The sequence below is a fragment of the Ictidomys tridecemlineatus genome, chromosome 3 (genome assembly GCF_052094955.1).
Source record: "Ictidomys tridecemlineatus isolate mIctTri1 chromosome 3, mIctTri1.hap1, whole genome shotgun sequence".
NCBI lineage: Eukaryota > Metazoa > Chordata > Mammalia > Rodentia > Sciuridae > Ictidomys > Ictidomys tridecemlineatus.
In genome coordinates, this window is record NC_135479.1 from 169,099,778 (window position 1) to 169,118,012 (window position 18,235).

Consider the following 18,235-nt stretch of genomic DNA (forward strand, 5'->3'; position numbering starts at 1 on the left):
AGCAAGTGCTCTCCCAGTGAGCTATATCTCCAGGCCTATATTAGCTTTGACATTTGAAATTTCTATTAAACTCATTAATCTTTTGCTTTGTAATCATTAACTTTTCCTTTCACTCTTGTATTTTATTTATATTTTGGTACCAGGGATTGAACCCAAGGGTGATTAACCACTGAGCTACAATGTCTATTTTCCTATTTTTTTCAATGTCTATTTTCCCATTGGTTTTGGGATATAGTTTACATGCTATATTAAAACTCTTTGTATATTTCAAAACTAGCTTTGTGGTCACTTTGATCAGAAACTGTTTTTAATTTTTTCTTGGAGAAACAAATTAATTATTGAAGGGTCTCATTACTTATTAGTTGATTTTGATTAAACATTAACATTAATGTTCATGTTTTAAGGAGACATTCCTAGATGAGAATACAAGGTAAAAAATTTTCAGCATCCAAGGAGAACACCACCATATTTTTTATTCATGTAACACCTTCATTATCCTAGAACGTTTGACATTTTCAAAATATAAACACAATGCACTGATTTTTGAAAATATTATGTAAACCTTCTTCCACACTGCCTAAGAAAACTTCTAACATAGAACACAAACAATATTTCAACAAAGAAATGGAATCATGAAAAAAGCTTTAATTCTCAAAAAGTAAAATTTGAAAATAAAGGGTTTTTAAAGCAAAAATTAATATAGCAATGCTATCTTCTTGCCATATCTGTGTTTTATTTAGATAGTATAGAATCTATTTGATTGTTCAAATTCTAATTGTATAAACTTGTTTTAACTTTCTAGCATATATACACAACAATGATTTTAGCATCTTTTGACTCTAAAATTATAGTTTTTTCAACATACAAGACCTAGTAGATATAACTTATGTGAAATAAGGCAGAATTCTTCCCCTCATCTGCCTGGGCCCATGGTGCTTCTGGAACATTGTCAAGCCATAACTGGTTTATAAGTCACATGAATGAAGTCAGATGTATGAATTCAGTATTTCACTGGGACTCTGGGTCACTATAGAAGGAGAAGAAGAAAAATGCATGGTATGGGAAATTAAAATTAAAATTACTGAGAAAAAATTGGAAAATTCATAGTAAAAGTTTGTAGGATGACATTCTGTTCTACATTAGAATGAAAGAATGAGGATCTCTGTTTTATAGGGTCATTTAAATTTCAACTCGTCATAAGAAGGTGATATATGAAAGATGTATCACACAAAAAGATCTATCAGAACGCTAGTACAATTGGCTATTTTTGAATTTCATCCACCATATGGATTCTTTTACTGAAAGAAATGGGTAACAATAATTACATGTTATATTAACAATTTATTTTTTAAAACTGTATTTTTGATCAATTTAAGTTAGAAGTGGCTAAATCTAGTTATTTATTTCTAAAGTAATAATATGGTATGACATGACATTTACTGAGAATCTATTTTAGAATTAAAGCAGTAATTTAAGTCTGTACTATTTAATGAGATTTCAACTTAAATCTCTCAGACTTTAACCTCACTATAGCTTATCAAAATTTCACATAAAGACAATTAATTATTTTAACTTATACTACATTTGCAGTACTAATTATTTGAGGACTTTAAAACATGTTATATATTTTTAGCACATCTATAAAGATTTAGCTTAGTCAAATAAAAGAAGCTATTGAACCCCATAATATTTTAACGTGAGATTTTAATTCATGGTTTATAAAAGTGGTTTTTAAAAAGTGAATAAATTTTTAAAATATAATAAACCATTCATGATTTTGAAGCTCTAGATTGCAAACATTAAGTGGTTGCATTATGAGAAGATGTAAACTTGATATTTGTTCATCATTAGTAAGTGCACATGATTTAAGGTAGTGGCTTTGTTTTCCTGTCTTTTCTGAATGTTTCCTGGAGCCCCATTGATTGATGTCACCAGAGTGATCATGATAGAAACATTCAACTCTTTTGAAATAAGCATTCCTAATTCCATGACTCTCATTCTTTTGGAAAGGAGTCTTCTACTTAATGGCCCAAAGTTTTCACAGCATTCTGTGAAAGAATTACAGCAAGACTCTCAGATTATCTTGGAAATGCATCCAAAACATAAATAATCTGATATATTTCTTTTAATGGTTCCTGTAAGAATAATGGCCATTGATGCATAATACTTGTCTACTCTATTAGAAGTACAGAATTGAAAAAAGAATAGATGAAGCTGGGTTTGGATGATAAATTTGCAAACTAGAAATGAGTAGAAATGATCTAACTGGAATGCACTACTGAAAGTCTTCCTATCTATAAAAAGTGATGATGCAGAGAAAGTGAACTTCCATCTCCTAAAGTGTAATTTATTTTTTCTATTTACCTTTTAAATAAGCTAACATTTACACTGGCAGCAGGAAGATTTTAGGTAAGACATATGGAAGACCAAGGGGAAAGAGTCAGTTAAATGATACAAGAGGAATGGAAAGTTCTTAGAGATCTTTAAAACAGGGTAAAAAAATAATATTTATTTGAAAAGGATACATGTGCACCCACCTGACTAGTAAGTAGCTCAGTTCCACATTGTCTTGAAATTCTTTTAAGCACATAGAAATTATTGCCTGACAATATAAGTGTGAAACTAATATGAGCTGGCAGCAGTTAGGATAATAAAATTCACATGATGAAAAATAATTTATTTTAGGAAATAATTTTGCACATCAATTGTAGTTTAAATTTAAATGTATAATTAAGTAGCATTTCAACTAGAGTTTAGTTGTTCTCTTTTTAATAAATATATCTCACATTTTGTAACACAGCTCAATAAAAAACAGTAGTTGAACATTTTAAATATTTAAAACTGCTCAGCACATTAAACATATCTTCTAATAAAAACAGAATAAAGAACCTATTCCTCATTTCTAGCACTGTGAATGTGCAATTTCCCATCTACAACTGTTCAACATATTTATTTTTATGAATATAATAAAAACAAAAATCAAATTATGAGATATAAAATAACTATTAAATAAACTTGTTAAAATGTAATCTGAACCCATAGATAGATAATGGTCAACAATCTACTATTTACTTAGACAACATTTGAAGCAGGATGTCAAAATAAGTGGGCATCCATTAACCTGAGCATTATAAAGTAAAAAGTAACATGTATTTTAGAAATTCAGTGATTCAGCAGAAGTGTAAAACCACTTTTCTAAAGACAAAATGAAAGATAAAGTGCATTTCTATTCACATATTATAAGTATATTCATTGTTGTTAGAATTTACTGTAATAAAAAGCCATCTTAATGGAGGCTGAATCCTACTTAAAAGATGAAGCACAAATAATTTCAATGAGTTATGTTATTATTCTGAGGAAAACCCACATTTCAATCTTAGGGCAGACTTTATATTGTATTTTCACAACATACATATAGCTGAGCACAAAGGTATCAATAACCAAAACCTACCCTCAGGTCTGTTAGAATGTCAAAATTATTAGAATAGCATTAGGCAAATTATAGAATTACCTTTCAATTTTTGTTTGTTCCTTTTTTAACCTTTTATTACTAAAAGCTTTGCTGACTGCCTAACAGAAAAATGTAAAGTCAAACAACTAGGCTTTCTTTCATAAAAATAGGTAAGTGAAACGTCAACATTCACTGTCATATCACTATTTAATAATTTATTACTTCATTCAGGGCATTACATACTAAGTAATATTTCAGGCATTCAGTTCTTGAAAATGTATATTGAATCTGATATCATATATTTAATTTAGTCTTTTTTTTTTAAGGCAAGCTCTCATTTTCACATCTCAAAAAGTAGGTTGCCAGCTGTTCCATAGAAGGCACCATGTCTCACTCAAACATGTATCTTGGAGTGTCACAGTCACTGAATGTGTTTGCTGAGTAATACACAGGAAGTTAGTTGGAAAAGCAATGGCATTACTCTTCTATAAAATGTTTTCAGGACTGGCCTCATGACTGTATCACCTGTGCAGTTGCAGAGCTCCCACAAGCACAGTGGGTTTAATGCCCAGTTTCAGCCACACTGAAAGTTTTAATAGTTTTTATGTTTGCACTCAATGTTTTGTAAGATAAGCCAAATGAGTCTATGGAACATGAACTGGGAAATTGAAGACCACGTTCCAGGCAACCCCTTTACCATAGTCACAGAATGGGTTCTCTCAGGCATACTCCCCTCCTCTCAGCCATGCAGTCTTCCAATCTCTGACCCTGTCCAGTGGGTTAGCAAATGCGTTGATCTCCCAGATGGTGGACAGCATTCTTGGAATGCACCCTGCTTCCAGTTGCAGATATGGACACAATGGAATATGGACATTATGGAAGGTCTAGGTTGGGTCTGCTAGACCTTGAATATCTAGGTATGTGTCATGCAGATGTCATGTCAGTAGGGATGTCCCTTTCACCAAACCTATTCCAGGGAAGAGCAGCTCTAGGGAAGAGGTGTAAAGACCATTGGTGGCTTTTGTTTTCAGTTGAAGAGGCTTCATGAGGAAGGATCCCTGGGAACCTGGGAGCATCTTCATTCTCCTGCTTGAGTATGCTTAGTGCTGAGGGAGTGCTCCATGTGTGGGCTCAGTCTCAGGGACTATCTTCTTCTTTTTAATCTTCATGTGTCTGGCTGACATTTCTGTTCTAACCTACTTGAGACAATTTTGTTGGCAAGTGTTGGGGGTTGGTTGACTACAGAAAAATGAATAGTGCAATTTCAATTATTTTTTGTGAGACAGATGCTTTCATATTAGCATTTCATACTGGCATTGAGCTGTTTAAAGGTCAATGGTAAATTTTATGCTAATAATTTATAATTTTACAATTTGTTTTACAAATATGGACATTAAATGGGAAAAAAGTAGCACCATGATAAACAGAAGAGATTTATATTTTAGTACCTTTTATGGCCCTTTTTTCTTGCTTTTTGAACAAAGGGTCCTGCATTTTCCCTTTTCACTGGGTATCACAAATTATGTAGCTGGAACTGACTGTTTTAGAATCCAAACCAACAGAAAAGTGCTGAGGAATACACGGAAGGAAAAAAACCACTATTTAATCTGAAGATGCTATATGGAATTCATTTGATTAAAGATCAGCAATTAGTTTTTCAATCATTACAATTTAAGTAATAAATTATTAAGTATGAAGAAATATCACATTTTAATGATAATCAGAATATCTGTCAACCTTGAAAATCTTTCCATTTTACTTCTACACAATAATGTGCATTTCATCCTATTAATACTTATTTCAAAATAATAGTCTTTTAGAAAACATTTTAAAAACCCACTTATATTAGTAACTACATATGAAAGAGTTATTTTAACTGTTTTGTAGTCAGTGTTTAGTTAATGAAATCAAATTAGCTTCTGTTTTCAAAACAATAAATTGCACTGAAATTGGGCTAAAGAGCTTTTTAGACAAATGTCTCACCATAAAGTGGAACCTTACATCCTATGATGGGTATAGAATACACAGAACATGTTCATATACACTAATGTTCAATTTAGTTAAACATCTACTAACCACACTCATTTTTACAAGATTTAAAGCATTTTACTAATAAATTCCTACTATACCATTAAAATTGTCAATGCAATAGAAAAATCAACAAAACAGCAATTGTATCTATTATTTTATACTGAGTTATCTTTCCTGCAAAATGTGCAAATGAGAATTCCTCAAAGAAAACAACTGATGACTGTAAAAGCAAGTGGCCTGAAATCAAGTTCGGGAGTAAACACATTTCTCTAGGAATGTATGATCACCAAGAAGAAAGCATGATTGCTGGTAAAGAATGGGTTAGTGTTGATTTAAACCTTTTGCTGAAAATTCTGCAGGCACAGCCTCAGGGGATTTAATGTGCATGAAATTCAGTATATGCCAAATACTACATAGGCAGCAATCGTTTCTTGTTACTTTTCAGACCTATTTTTGCTTGAATTTAAGGCTTTGCCCTTTTTCTACACAGTGCCTGGAATATTAAAAATAAAATATATTCTCCTCGAATCATGACCTGTTCAAGTATCATGTTATCAGGGGATATTTTGGTTTTCTTTCATAACCCCTCTCACCCATTACTTTAAAATTTCTTTTAATTCTTCATGGGCTATATCACAACTCGCCACTAAAATAGTATGTCTACAAAGGCAGACATTGTTAACTGTTTATTTATTCCCTTATATTTTTATATGCTCAGCACATAGAAGAATTCCTGGTGATAGTAAATATTCAATAAAGAGCAGCTGGCTTGGTATTGTACACAACTTTTTGGGACAGGGGTTCAATTTCTCCAGCTGCTGGCTAGGAGTTAAGTCACTGACTAATCCTCAGCATATTAATTTCTAAGGCCTTAGGTCCTTTTTTATGTATCATTCAGTTCCTCAAAAGACACATAACAACAAATGACATTAGACCTAGAAATAAAACGATATTTCATAGGGGAAAATTAAGCCTATAAATATCCAGATTTTATTTAATTTAATGTTTAGTAGCACCATAAAATTATTTAATAATGATTAACTCGACAGACATTTCAATTGTCTTCCATAAATAAAATATTGAATGCACTTTTCAGGGAATAATACTTTGCCTTAGGAAATAGGAAATCTTATATATCAATATTAGGTGTCTGTAACTTATGAAGTTATAATTTGCTTATGTATAAGAAATAAGAATAATACAAATAATATAGCATTTCTCTCTTCGGTAAAAAAAATCATGACTATTTCCTATTTTCAAAAACAAAACAAAACATGCCACTGGTTTATGTTTAATGCATTACTAATAACCATTTAAAACTTTCATGCTTAGTTTTTTAATTTATTGAATAGAGTTGCACAAGTTTTAGAACACTATTTATCAGTATTTCTGAGGACGACAGGGATTGTGAGAGATACTTATAAATAAATTGTATTAAAATACAGGCATAAAAATGTGTACAGTGTGTGTACAGTGAATGTGTACAGTGTACAGTGAATGAATGTGTACAGTGTCCCTAATTACCTACTCTAGCCGTACACTAAAAAGCTTGGCATTTGAAATAGAAGGTATTTCCAAAATGCAGTGAACTGTACATCAAAAAAAATATCAAGCTTATGAATATATAGAGATTTTTGTTGATTTAAATCTATTTTCAATGTTAGTTCAATTAATTATTGCTGATAGCAGAATTATATGAGATCTGCAATCAGATGTGAGCCTAAGGCAGACCTATATAGTCACCCAAGGTCAGAGACAGGGGTGTTGTATTATTTTAAGAAGGCCATGAGTCAGATAAGTTGCTTTTGACAATAATTGCTTTAAAGACCCTTTAGCAAATATCAGCAGAATTGGTTTGTAATTTAGCATGTCTTTCACTTTGAACATACTCCTTAAAGGTTTTTGCATATGTCAGGATTTCTACAAACATAATTTGTTTCAGGTTGACTATCCATGATTAACACTTTCCTTTACTGCGTACTACCTGAATAATTACTTTTTACTGAACTACACACCTTAGTTTTCTTATCATGCACGGAAGATTAAAATCAAGTGTTTTCTAGGTGTTGCTTTCTTGTTTTGCTCTCTAATGAAACACCTTTCAAGCACATTTAAATAAACTGTGAAAAAGGAAGGTTACAAATATAGCTCTAAGGGATTGGGGAAGTTGGTTAATTAAGATTTATTGCAAAGATTCCTAATTATGAGAGTCATAGTCTTAACTCTATAATCTTATTTATACAACTGGAATAAAATAATCAAGGAACATTCCTCCTAACTACAGCTGTTATTTATGTGATTTGGAAAGACCTTTCTTAAAGCATTGGTTTAATTATAAACAGACAGCAAACAATTAAGTCAGGATTGTTTAATGTGGTTTTCTTAATATTTCTTAAATATGAGAAAATAAACTCATTGGAAAGAAAAGGCAAACCAGCACAAACTTCCTCTTTAGTTTCATGTCCCACACTATGCATACTTATAGTAGAAAAGCATTACTAATACAATTATCTATAATTTTTGTTGTCTAATATTTTTCTTCCATGCTCATACAAGTATGACATTTTCATGAACAATTTTATTATTCTGTTTTCTTTTCTCCACCTGTGGTTCTTGCAGTGTATCACTGTCTTCTAATAAATGGTTGATTTCCTAACTTGTTTCATCTATTTTACAGACAACAAATTTTATATTAACTTTTTAGATCCTCACCCTAAACCTGTTTTACCTTTGTGAAATATAAAATATACACATATAATATATAAAACATACATTATACATAATACAAAAATACATATAATATAAAAATTATCAGGTTATGTTTGTGTGTGTGTGTGTGTCAATACATTAACAGTCTAGTTCCTCAATTTCTCAAACCTTGTGTTGTTCCTTTTATTTAGAATTCCTTCTTTTTCTCCAAGGCTCATTTTGCCTTATCACATTCCACTCACCCCTCAGAACAGAACCCAAACTAATTATTACTTTCTTGGGAAGATCTAGTCTTATCCTCCAGCATTCTGGGTTTCTCTTTAGCTGAATTTACACAGTAATAATTACATTTTGTGTGTGAAATTATTCATTATTGGCCTTTCCAGATGCTAAAGTTCATGAGGGCCCACTAGACATTCTACAAAATAATATACTCAAAAATATGTTGAATGTATTGACAATTTCTGAATCGTACTTATCACTGTCCATTTGGCATAAATTAATGATATGGAATCTACAGAATAAAAACCAAACCATTTTTCTGTGGTTCCTTTGATCCAATGAAGTTGTGATATATATCAGATAACTATGGGAATTGCCTCTCATTCACTTGAAATAGAAAACTTTCTCAAAGACACTCCAAGTGAAGTGACAGTAGATCCTTTCCTCTATTTGAGCTGTGAAATTATCCTATTAAAGGCTTGTACACAATGATGACAATTGAGATTTGGTTCTAGGACACTCAGGTTTTTATAAACTCTTTTTAAATTCAACACTGAGTCCTGACCATTTTGAATAACATGTGGCATACTCACAAATTTAATTATTTCATATCTTACCCTTGCCTGGAACATCTGCATTTTCACAGATGTGATTCTCTCAGAATTTCAGACACAAAGAAGCTTTTTTGTTATCATCACATGGGGGTAGATGTTCAGACATAAGGCTGGCCATCATATTTTATTAAATATATATGTGGCAGTTTTAGTTGAGGATTTTTATGTATTTTCCAACAAAATTTAAATATATATAGATTCTTAATTACTATTTATATCTACAATAAAGTCAAACTAACAATAATTATTTTTTAATATTTTTCAACTAGGATATACTGGTGAGGGTTATTTAATGATATCATCCTTTCAGAACAAATAGTCTCAATATGTGAATACATATTGTATTTTATTTCAAGATCAATATATGTCTTATATACATTAATATACTTTTAATGAAATAGCTCATTTTAAAATTGAAAACCAACTTATATTCTATTCTAATGAGTTGAAAAGTAGACTAAACTGTCTTATAATCCTAGAATGAAAGGATATTGTATCTGTTTGAAATTATGTAAATATATTTGTATTTTCACATTAAGTTGTTTTTTTTATGTCCTAAATTTAATTATTTTCACCCCATAGCTAAGAATGGTTATACTGGGATGGATATATATATTTTTATATGTATATATATTTTTTATATGTATATATGTATTCTATATGTATATGATATATAGTATATATACATATGTGTGTGTGTGTGTGTGTGTGTGTGTATTTTTCTTTTTTGGTTCCAGGGATAGAACCCAAGGGTACTTAACATTAAACCACATACCAAGCCCTTTTTATTTTTTTTATTTTGAAGTAGGGTCTCACTAGGTTTCTTGCTAATTTGCTGAGATTGGCTTTGTACCTTTGATCTTCCTGCCTCAGCCTCCAGATATGCTGGGATTATAAGTATGTGCCACTTTACCTAGCTAACTGGCTTATACTTTTGTTTTAGGTGACAGCAATAAAGGTCTCAGAAATAAACTGCTAAAGCAGAGAATATCAGAAGACCCTAATGTGCTTTTCAATGATGACACAGTTAACAAGGTTTTATACCTACTAAAAGAGAATGGGCAATAAAAAAAAAAAGAAAAAAAGAAAATGAGAATTCCATTTTGAACAAATTTAAATCAAATCCTATGATGTAAAGCTATTTTTCAAATGAAAGAGGAAATTTCTTAGTAAATACAGAAACTATAGTTGTACAATAGTATTTGGCTTTGTTTTATTTTTTACAGGCATTTCTGCAGATTATCAGCAAGTGGCTTTTCATGTATTTTGAATTAACTTCACATATATTTCATATGCTTTTAGTAAAATTCTGAGGTTTCCTTCCCATACACTTTGTAGGTTCAAATAATCATAACATTTTTAACTTTGTGTTGTAAAGAAATTTTAGGTTGAAAGAAATTTGTAAACTAAATAAAATAGGAAAATCCTATACATCCTTTGTCCAGCTTCTTCCAATGTCAACTATTTGCATAGTACAAGAAAACTGAAAGTTGATATTAGTACAATCCAGATTGTTTGTGTAGTATGTGTGTGTGTGAGGAGGCGTAACTCTATGCATATTATGACATACATAGCTTCCTGAAACTACCACCACAATCAAGATATACAAATGTGTTATCCCCAGAGGGCTCCTTCCCACTATCCCTTTATATCCCCATCAGTCTCCCCCAAATCTCTAAACTCTGGCAAAATCACCAATCTGTTATTCTCCATCTCTACAGATATGCTATTTTAAGAATGTTCTAAGAGTAGAATTACATAGTATGCATCTTTTCAAAATTAGTATTTTCAATTAGCACAGTATTTTGAGGCCCATCTAACTTGCATGTATCAATACTTGATTCATTTTTAATATTTAGTAGTATTTGAACACATTCAATTTGATTTTTTAAAAACAACTATCTGCTGTTAGATTAAATTTGGGTTGAATTGTGCGCATCCTTCTTCCCCTTAAAATTCATGTGGAATTCCTAAACTTCAGCACCATATGTAGAGATAGGGCATAAAGAGTAATTAAGGTAAAATGAGGTTCTATGAGAGAGACCTAATACCTGACATGTTTATAAGTAAAGTATATTAGAAAAATCTTGTGAAGGTGTGTGAGAAAATAGTCACCTTTATATATACCAAGGGAGACGTGTCAGAATGAAATCAACCCTGCTGACAACTTGATGTTGGACTTTGAGCCTACAAAACTGTCAGAAATAAATGTATCCTTTTTATGTACATATAAATGTATACTTTTTATGTACATACACATACATACACACACAGTATGAAAGTTGTATTTTTATGTTGTGTTTGCTATTACTTTCCCTAGCAAACTAAAATGGTGCATAAAATTAGTTTTGTCTTTATAAATTTATATCATATCCATGTGCTCATTTATAATACCTTTCATTTTAGGAGGTGTTGGGACTGAATCCAAGTCCTCATACATGCTAGGCAAGCATTCTACCACTGAGCTCAATGTATAGCCTTATTCATAAAACCTTCTGCTGTAAGGTAATCACTCATGTATCCATATAATTTGTAAACACACCTTTAAAAAAGTTTCCTTTTTATCTCTGAAGCTTTTCCTATATCATGTTCAAAAATATTATGTATACACATAAAAATCATGAAAGTTTTTGTGGTTGACAACAGCACAATAAAAAAATTTATAGGGTTATAAAGGGAATATTTAATTGAATTTATAAGATTTTTAAAAGTTTATTTTTCACTATAAACAAACAGTATTTGCATATTCTCTCTATATAACATTTATATATGCATACTGTGTGTATACACATATACATACACATATATACACACAGTATGAATTTTTGCTATTTTTTAGAGTGGATAAGGCTGGAATGCTTTTACAATATATAGAAGACTTGTAATTAAAATAACTTCTTACTATTTGCTTTTTTTGACATGGAAAAGGAATAGCAGCATGAGAGGCAATTAAAATTCAATTCATTTAGTAACATTATTTATGACTGATGTTTGATGTTTTATGGACTTATTAAAAGATATTGTTATATGATTATATTAAAAATAAACAAATACATATTAGGGAGAAGCATATTATCTTATTAACCTTATTGCTAAGAAGAATTTTCAAAAATATCATTGTGTGTGTTAAGAACAAGAACATAAACCAAAAATTCTTGTTTTGTCTTGCATAGCATATATGTTTGCATTGTGCCTAGGGTGTAGGTCCATCAGGGATACTGTGCATAAAAAGAAATCATGAATCTTTTTTAAAATGTTTTTTAATTAGATATTGATAGACTTATTTATTTATTTATATGTGGTTCTGAGAATCAAACCCAGTGCCTCGCACATGCTAGGCAAGTGCTCTACCACTTGAGCCACAACTCCAGCCCAAGGAATTATGAATGTTTTGAGAGAATAGCATTGGAACTTACCATCTTGATCCGTAGTCACTGTAATAGCTGTGAACGGTTTGGGAGAAAAACTCAACTCGGAAACTCCATTCATGGCTTCTATTTCAAAGGTGTAATTCACGTGAGACACAAAGTCAAGTACTACCACGGAATTGTTGATCAGGCCAGTGTGTCTTGGGATGAAGCGGAGTCCTCCACCACAGTCCTCACACTGGCTGGGGTCTAAGCCACATTTCTTACAGATTACACTGTATGTGAGATCTTTCCTCCCTCCTGTATCACTTGGTGGGCTCCATTCCAAAATAAGGGCTGTTTCATTGATGTTAAAAACCACATTCCTAGGAGCTGAAGGTGGCCCTAGAGAAAAGCAATTAAGAAAAAAACAAACAAATGTACATGTATAGGACAATCAATCATGCTGCTAAATTGAAAACTTCATCAACAAGTATTTGTTGGTCTTTTATAGCTCTTTCTCTAATAGAAATTATAAAGATTATATGATTAAACATATCTGATTATGCCTAGTGAGGAAAGAGTTTTTAGAAGGTGAAGGCAGTCTGTAGTCTAACTTTGGGTGTATGAATTCCAAAATTTAATGCCAAAATAGAAAATCTCCAAAAGATATGGTAACTATATTTCTCAAATTTGCTGACTGAAGAATATACAAAAAAATTATTTTTAATTACACGATGGCTTCAATTATTATCTTACTAAATATATCATTAACTTCAAAATTTGAAAAATTAAAAACATGCACATGCATAATACATGGTGTTCAGATTTTCAATCTTCATACTATGGCCAGTATGTAGCTAAAACCTCCATTTATTACCTTTAACAATCACTCAGATTCTGTTCTCCAAAGATTGAGAATAAATGAACATGAATTTAGAGAGGGCAGAAAATGAAGAAGAGAAATGGAAATTGGGGCAGCAGAAACCCTTTATGATTGCCTTGCCTATTTGAAGATATATAAGCATAATATGGCAGGGGTAAAAAGGAGCTATAAATAATATATGGTCAGGGTGGGGATGTGGCTCAAGTGGTAGCGCGCTCGCCTGGCATGCACAGGGCGCTGGGTTTGATCCTCAGCACCACATAAAAATAAAATAAAGACGCTGTGTCCACTGAAAACTAAGAAATATTTAAAAACACACTCTCTCTCTCTCTCTCTCTCAAAAAAAAAAATATATATGGTCACTAGACCTTCAATAAACACAAATAATTATGTCACTAAATGTCTGCCCCTAAAAGAAACGTGCACAATTCTCTTATCATAAATCAGCCTAAACCAAACTGTCTAGGAGTGAGCATTTTCTTCCTCCCTAGTTTTCCAGACAGATCACACTATGTAGAATCCTTAACAGCCTTTCATTAGCCCATCCTTTTAAAATTATGCCAATAATCATTTAGACTTATCTGAGTCCTTCAAACTTCAGTTTCCTATCATTCACTGATCATATGTTACCTGAAGGTCTATTCAGTGTCAGACACTGTGTTAAGGGCTGTGTGTGAAGCACCACTGAATTCATAGGCTGTGAGAGCAGAGCTTACAATTAATATTTTAAAAAATAACTCACTGTATAAGTGGCTGAACAAATAACATATTTGTACCATAATTTGAAAGGATTTGTTTTAAGAAATCTAAATCAACTCTCTAAATTTCTGTGGCCAAGAAAATCTACTTAGAAAATGGAAAAGAGTTCTTCTGCAACATGCTCTCTAGAAATTAGAATTTTGCGCAGGCTTCTTTTGAAGATTTCAAGCTATAGTCATTCATTCATTAAATAAATATTTGTTTAGTGACTACTATGAGGTAGATAGTATGCTAGATTTTCAACTCCAAGTGGTAAAACATGGCAGACTTTATTATTTCTTTTTATTTACATTTAATGGACTGGTTAAACATATGCATATAAAAAACAAATGAAATGTAAATTATAAAAAATATAATCATAGAAATTAAAGGACAGGAATTGAAATAAAAACTTTCAGAAGGATTCCTCCTTTTGGTAACATTCTATGGAAGCCCTGTAGGTGTGAGGGGAAGGGTGTGCAGAAGAATGGGAGGAATGTTAGAAATTAAAAGGCTATCGTTTTTTCTGTCAGGAAAGATCTTTAAATAGTCATGGGACTGGCAGAAAAGCAATGTGGCTAGAGTATGTGGAATGAGTTTTATGGAACAGGAAAAGTCTATCTTATGCTGGACTACTAAGCTCACTGAAATGAACATGGAAATTTTCCTATGCACAACAGGAAGAAACAGATTTTATGCATGGAAGGAATGTGTTTTGAGAATAACATTTCAACTGCAATGGTCTGAATAAGAGGGGAAACAGCAGTGAGATCTGTTACTCAGAGTTAAAGTAGCATAATATTAGCTATAAATCCATGTGATTGGCTTTGAAGTATGAAGAAGTGTTATATTTTCCTTTTTCTTTCTGCTAGATCCTCATTTCAGCATCTGTAGGATAGGTTCCTCAGCCACCTGTATTCATGTTATCCACAGCTAGACCTACAAATGTGATGGGTAGTGTTTCTTAAAGGTGCTGGGTGTCTAGATTTATGCCATTTTGTATTTCAGAGGGTTTAGAGAAATGTCTGCCTCCAATAAGGAAAACATGGAGAAGTTAATGAACTTGAGCACAAGTGCAAAAGTGGTTTTTACCTTCAACCTAGACTTATGCCTGGGAGATAAAATTTCATTATCATTATCATAATAATGTCTTCCTACAGAATGACATATTCATATTGTTGGTTTTTCCTCTTATTTATAATGGAAAACATGAATTATTATTCACTTATATCTCCACGACTAGGGAGAATGTTATCAATTATCTTATGGGTGTCTACAAGTATATAACCGTCTGCCTGGAGATACTTAGAAAAAAACAGAAAGACCGACACCCCTCTTACTCAAGGGCCCTCATACTAATTTGCATGACGATTAAATAGCTTTTTAATTGCTGTTAAATTATGCCAGCTAAACTGTGATTTCATGCAAATATTAAGCTGTAATGACATGCAGTGAATCATTTACTAAGATTTAGAACTTGGAACAAAGAGAGACAATTAATTCTAATCCTCAGATTCACTAAATTATGTGTCACTGGGCTTTTATGAATGTGGCCTGATTGCTTTGTTATCATTTATAAATTATACAAAGATTATGTGACATGTTGAAAAAATAACCTGGCAGAAATAATCCTTTTGGAGACATCTGTATTAAAAACTCTCAGGGATTTCCTCATGTGGATTTTTTTTTCTTTAACAAAACAAACAATTCACCTAAGAAAAACATTCTCCACCCTTCTCTCTGCAGACTAACTTTACAAGAAAAATGGCAATTTTTCTAATTTGCAACTAGCGAGTTTTCAAACTCCTCATACAATAAGTCTAACTGCATTACTTCTATTAGTTTATCTATAATGTTATTTTCTACTAGTGTTTCTACTAGAAAATACGTCTTTGCTTCAATTTTGATTTCCTCTTAACACTTCCAAAGAATAAAGAAATAGTTTTTTAACAGTGAAACTTATGAGAAGCTTCCAGCAATAGTGTCTCTTCCCTGCTCAGGAAAGCCTCTGGCATGGCAGGCTCCCATCTTCCTGAATAGCAGAAACCAATCATACATGATTTTTATTCCATTTTATTTTGTTTTCAGATTTTATGTAAAATTTTAAAAACATAAATGTGTTCCTCAAATATATCTGTACAGTGTGTTTAATCCCAAGTGACACCAAATCAAATTGAGTTCGGTGCTTGAGTAAGACTCCACTGGCAGACTGATGCTTGAGACAAAATGTAACAAAATTGCTTCACTTTGTTGACTCTACCATTTCCACAACATTTGTTCATAAGATCTTATTTTCCCAAAAGCAACTGGAGGGATACTAGCACTGTGCAGAACATCCTTAAATAAAGGCTAAATCAGGAGGAGAACAAGCTTAAGGGTAATATCTCAGATACTGCTTCACATGGTGTAAATTTATATTTTATGTTTATAATTATAATATATGTTAACTGATAAATGGGCCTTTTTCATATTAACTGAAAAAGTATTGTTCACATTTTCAACTCTATTGCTAATGGTGGTTTGCTGATGCATTTTTTGATCTTAAGAACAAAAAAAGTTTTCATCTGAGGATAGAAAGTTATGAAAGTGTGTTGCTTTTAAATTCTATTTGACCAGTTCTTAAGTTACTAGCTTCATTAGTTTAATGACTAACCAGGAAGCACTGGTACAGTTTCCTAATAGAAAGCAAATTTATTCATGTTTGAGCTTATGAAGGAGGTATGCTAACCTGAGTCAAAAAAGCGTTAAAAGCACATATTGAACTATCTAAAAATGTTTAGGTAAATACTTTTGCAAATGAGTAAGACTGTAGTATTTACCAAAGGAAAGTAAATACATTGGTACAAATTAAAAAAGTACAATCATAGACATTAATATTGTATTAAAATATATTTATATGTTTACAAAAAGACACAATTTAAAACATTCACCCTTTGTGTCACTATTAATTTTAACTTTTATTTACAGTCATATTGTAAATCTAAACATGCTTTAAATGTAATCTTTTAAAAATGTATCTAAAAGAATCATTTGTAAATAAAATTTTGTATCCTCCCCCTCTAAACCATTTCTTGCTCTATGTATAATTTATTTTTTAATTAGATATTTGGAAAATTATGTCAATTAATGACAAAACTGAAACTCTAATGTGGACACTATGAAAGAAGTATAGCCATTTATTGAAGTTAATATATAGGTACAAATATTATGTAAAAATCATGAAGCTATTTAGCTTAGAATGATACATCACTATTTTACATTTAGATTTATTTTTAAACTCTACCACATTGTGCTCTGCCTAGAGACAGAATGTGTGGCAAATAAATATTAAAAGTATTTTATGTAGTTCTTTTATTTCAAGTATTGTCAAATATGAATTTTTAAACACAAAATCAGTAAGAATTATTTTTTTCTTAGAAGAGACACCCTTAATAATTCTTAGAGCATTTAATAATTTTATATATGAAAGACCAATTAAGATTTAAGTTTTCAAGGTAAATATTTCTCAAAATTCAGCAGCATGTATACTTCATATCCTTTGCATTCTATGTAAAAAAAAAGATGGCTTCTCATTATCTTCAATATTTTTATACCTACTTTCAGTAAATAAATAAATTTTCTATCCATTAGTGTTCTAATAGTACCACAATTAAAGATTTGTATGATTTTTTGATTTTCTATTATTCCTAAAATTCATAATTAAAGAAACCAAATATTAAAAAAAACAAATAGACAAAGTATCATTAATTTCTAAAATAAGATCTAAACTACTCAGTTTTATATGTAAGTAGGCCCTGGCCATTTCTGAGCTTCTTATCCCCTTTGTCTGCTTCTCAATGCTTCTACACATGGTGTTCCTAAATTGCTTTTACCTCATTTTGCTTTGTGGGAAACTTCTACTGATTCTTCATGTTTGGATTTAGGTGCTACCCTCTTTATGAAAACTCCCTGCTTCCTAAGGCAGAATTGGTCACTTTTTTGGAGGGGAAACTAAGGACTGAATCCAGAAGTTCTTAATCCTCAGCCAGTTTTATTTATTTTGAGACAGGGTCTTACTAAGTTTCTGAAACTGTTTTTGAACTTGTGATCCTCCTGCTTCAGCCTCCCAATCTACTTGGATTACAGGCATGTGCCATTGCGCCTGGCAGAATCACTTTTAAACCTGTTAGGCATGTATTCAAGAAACATAGCTAACTCTAAAGAGTACATTTGGTATTTTCTGTGATTTATTTTGTTG

The 18,235-nt window shown here is 31.5% G+C and overlaps 1 protein-coding gene across 5 annotated transcripts in view; it reads right to left on the reverse strand.

The window, feature by feature from the left end:
- The window catches only part of Epha6 (EPH receptor A6), a 792,729-nt gene that overhangs the window by 440,071 nt on the left and 334,423 nt on the right, over positions 1-18,235 (reverse strand). For 4 of the 5 annotated variants that reach the window (XM_078044415.1, XM_005336763.4, XM_021734212.3 and 1 more), the window contains one exon: positions 12,444-12,779. The exons of the other annotated variant lie outside the window; for it this stretch is intronic. In XM_078044415.1, the coding sequence (XP_077900541.1) occupies positions 12,444-12,779 (336 nt within the window). The remainder of the gene's footprint in view (positions 1-12,443; positions 12,780-18,235) is intronic. 5 annotated transcript variants of the gene reach the window in all.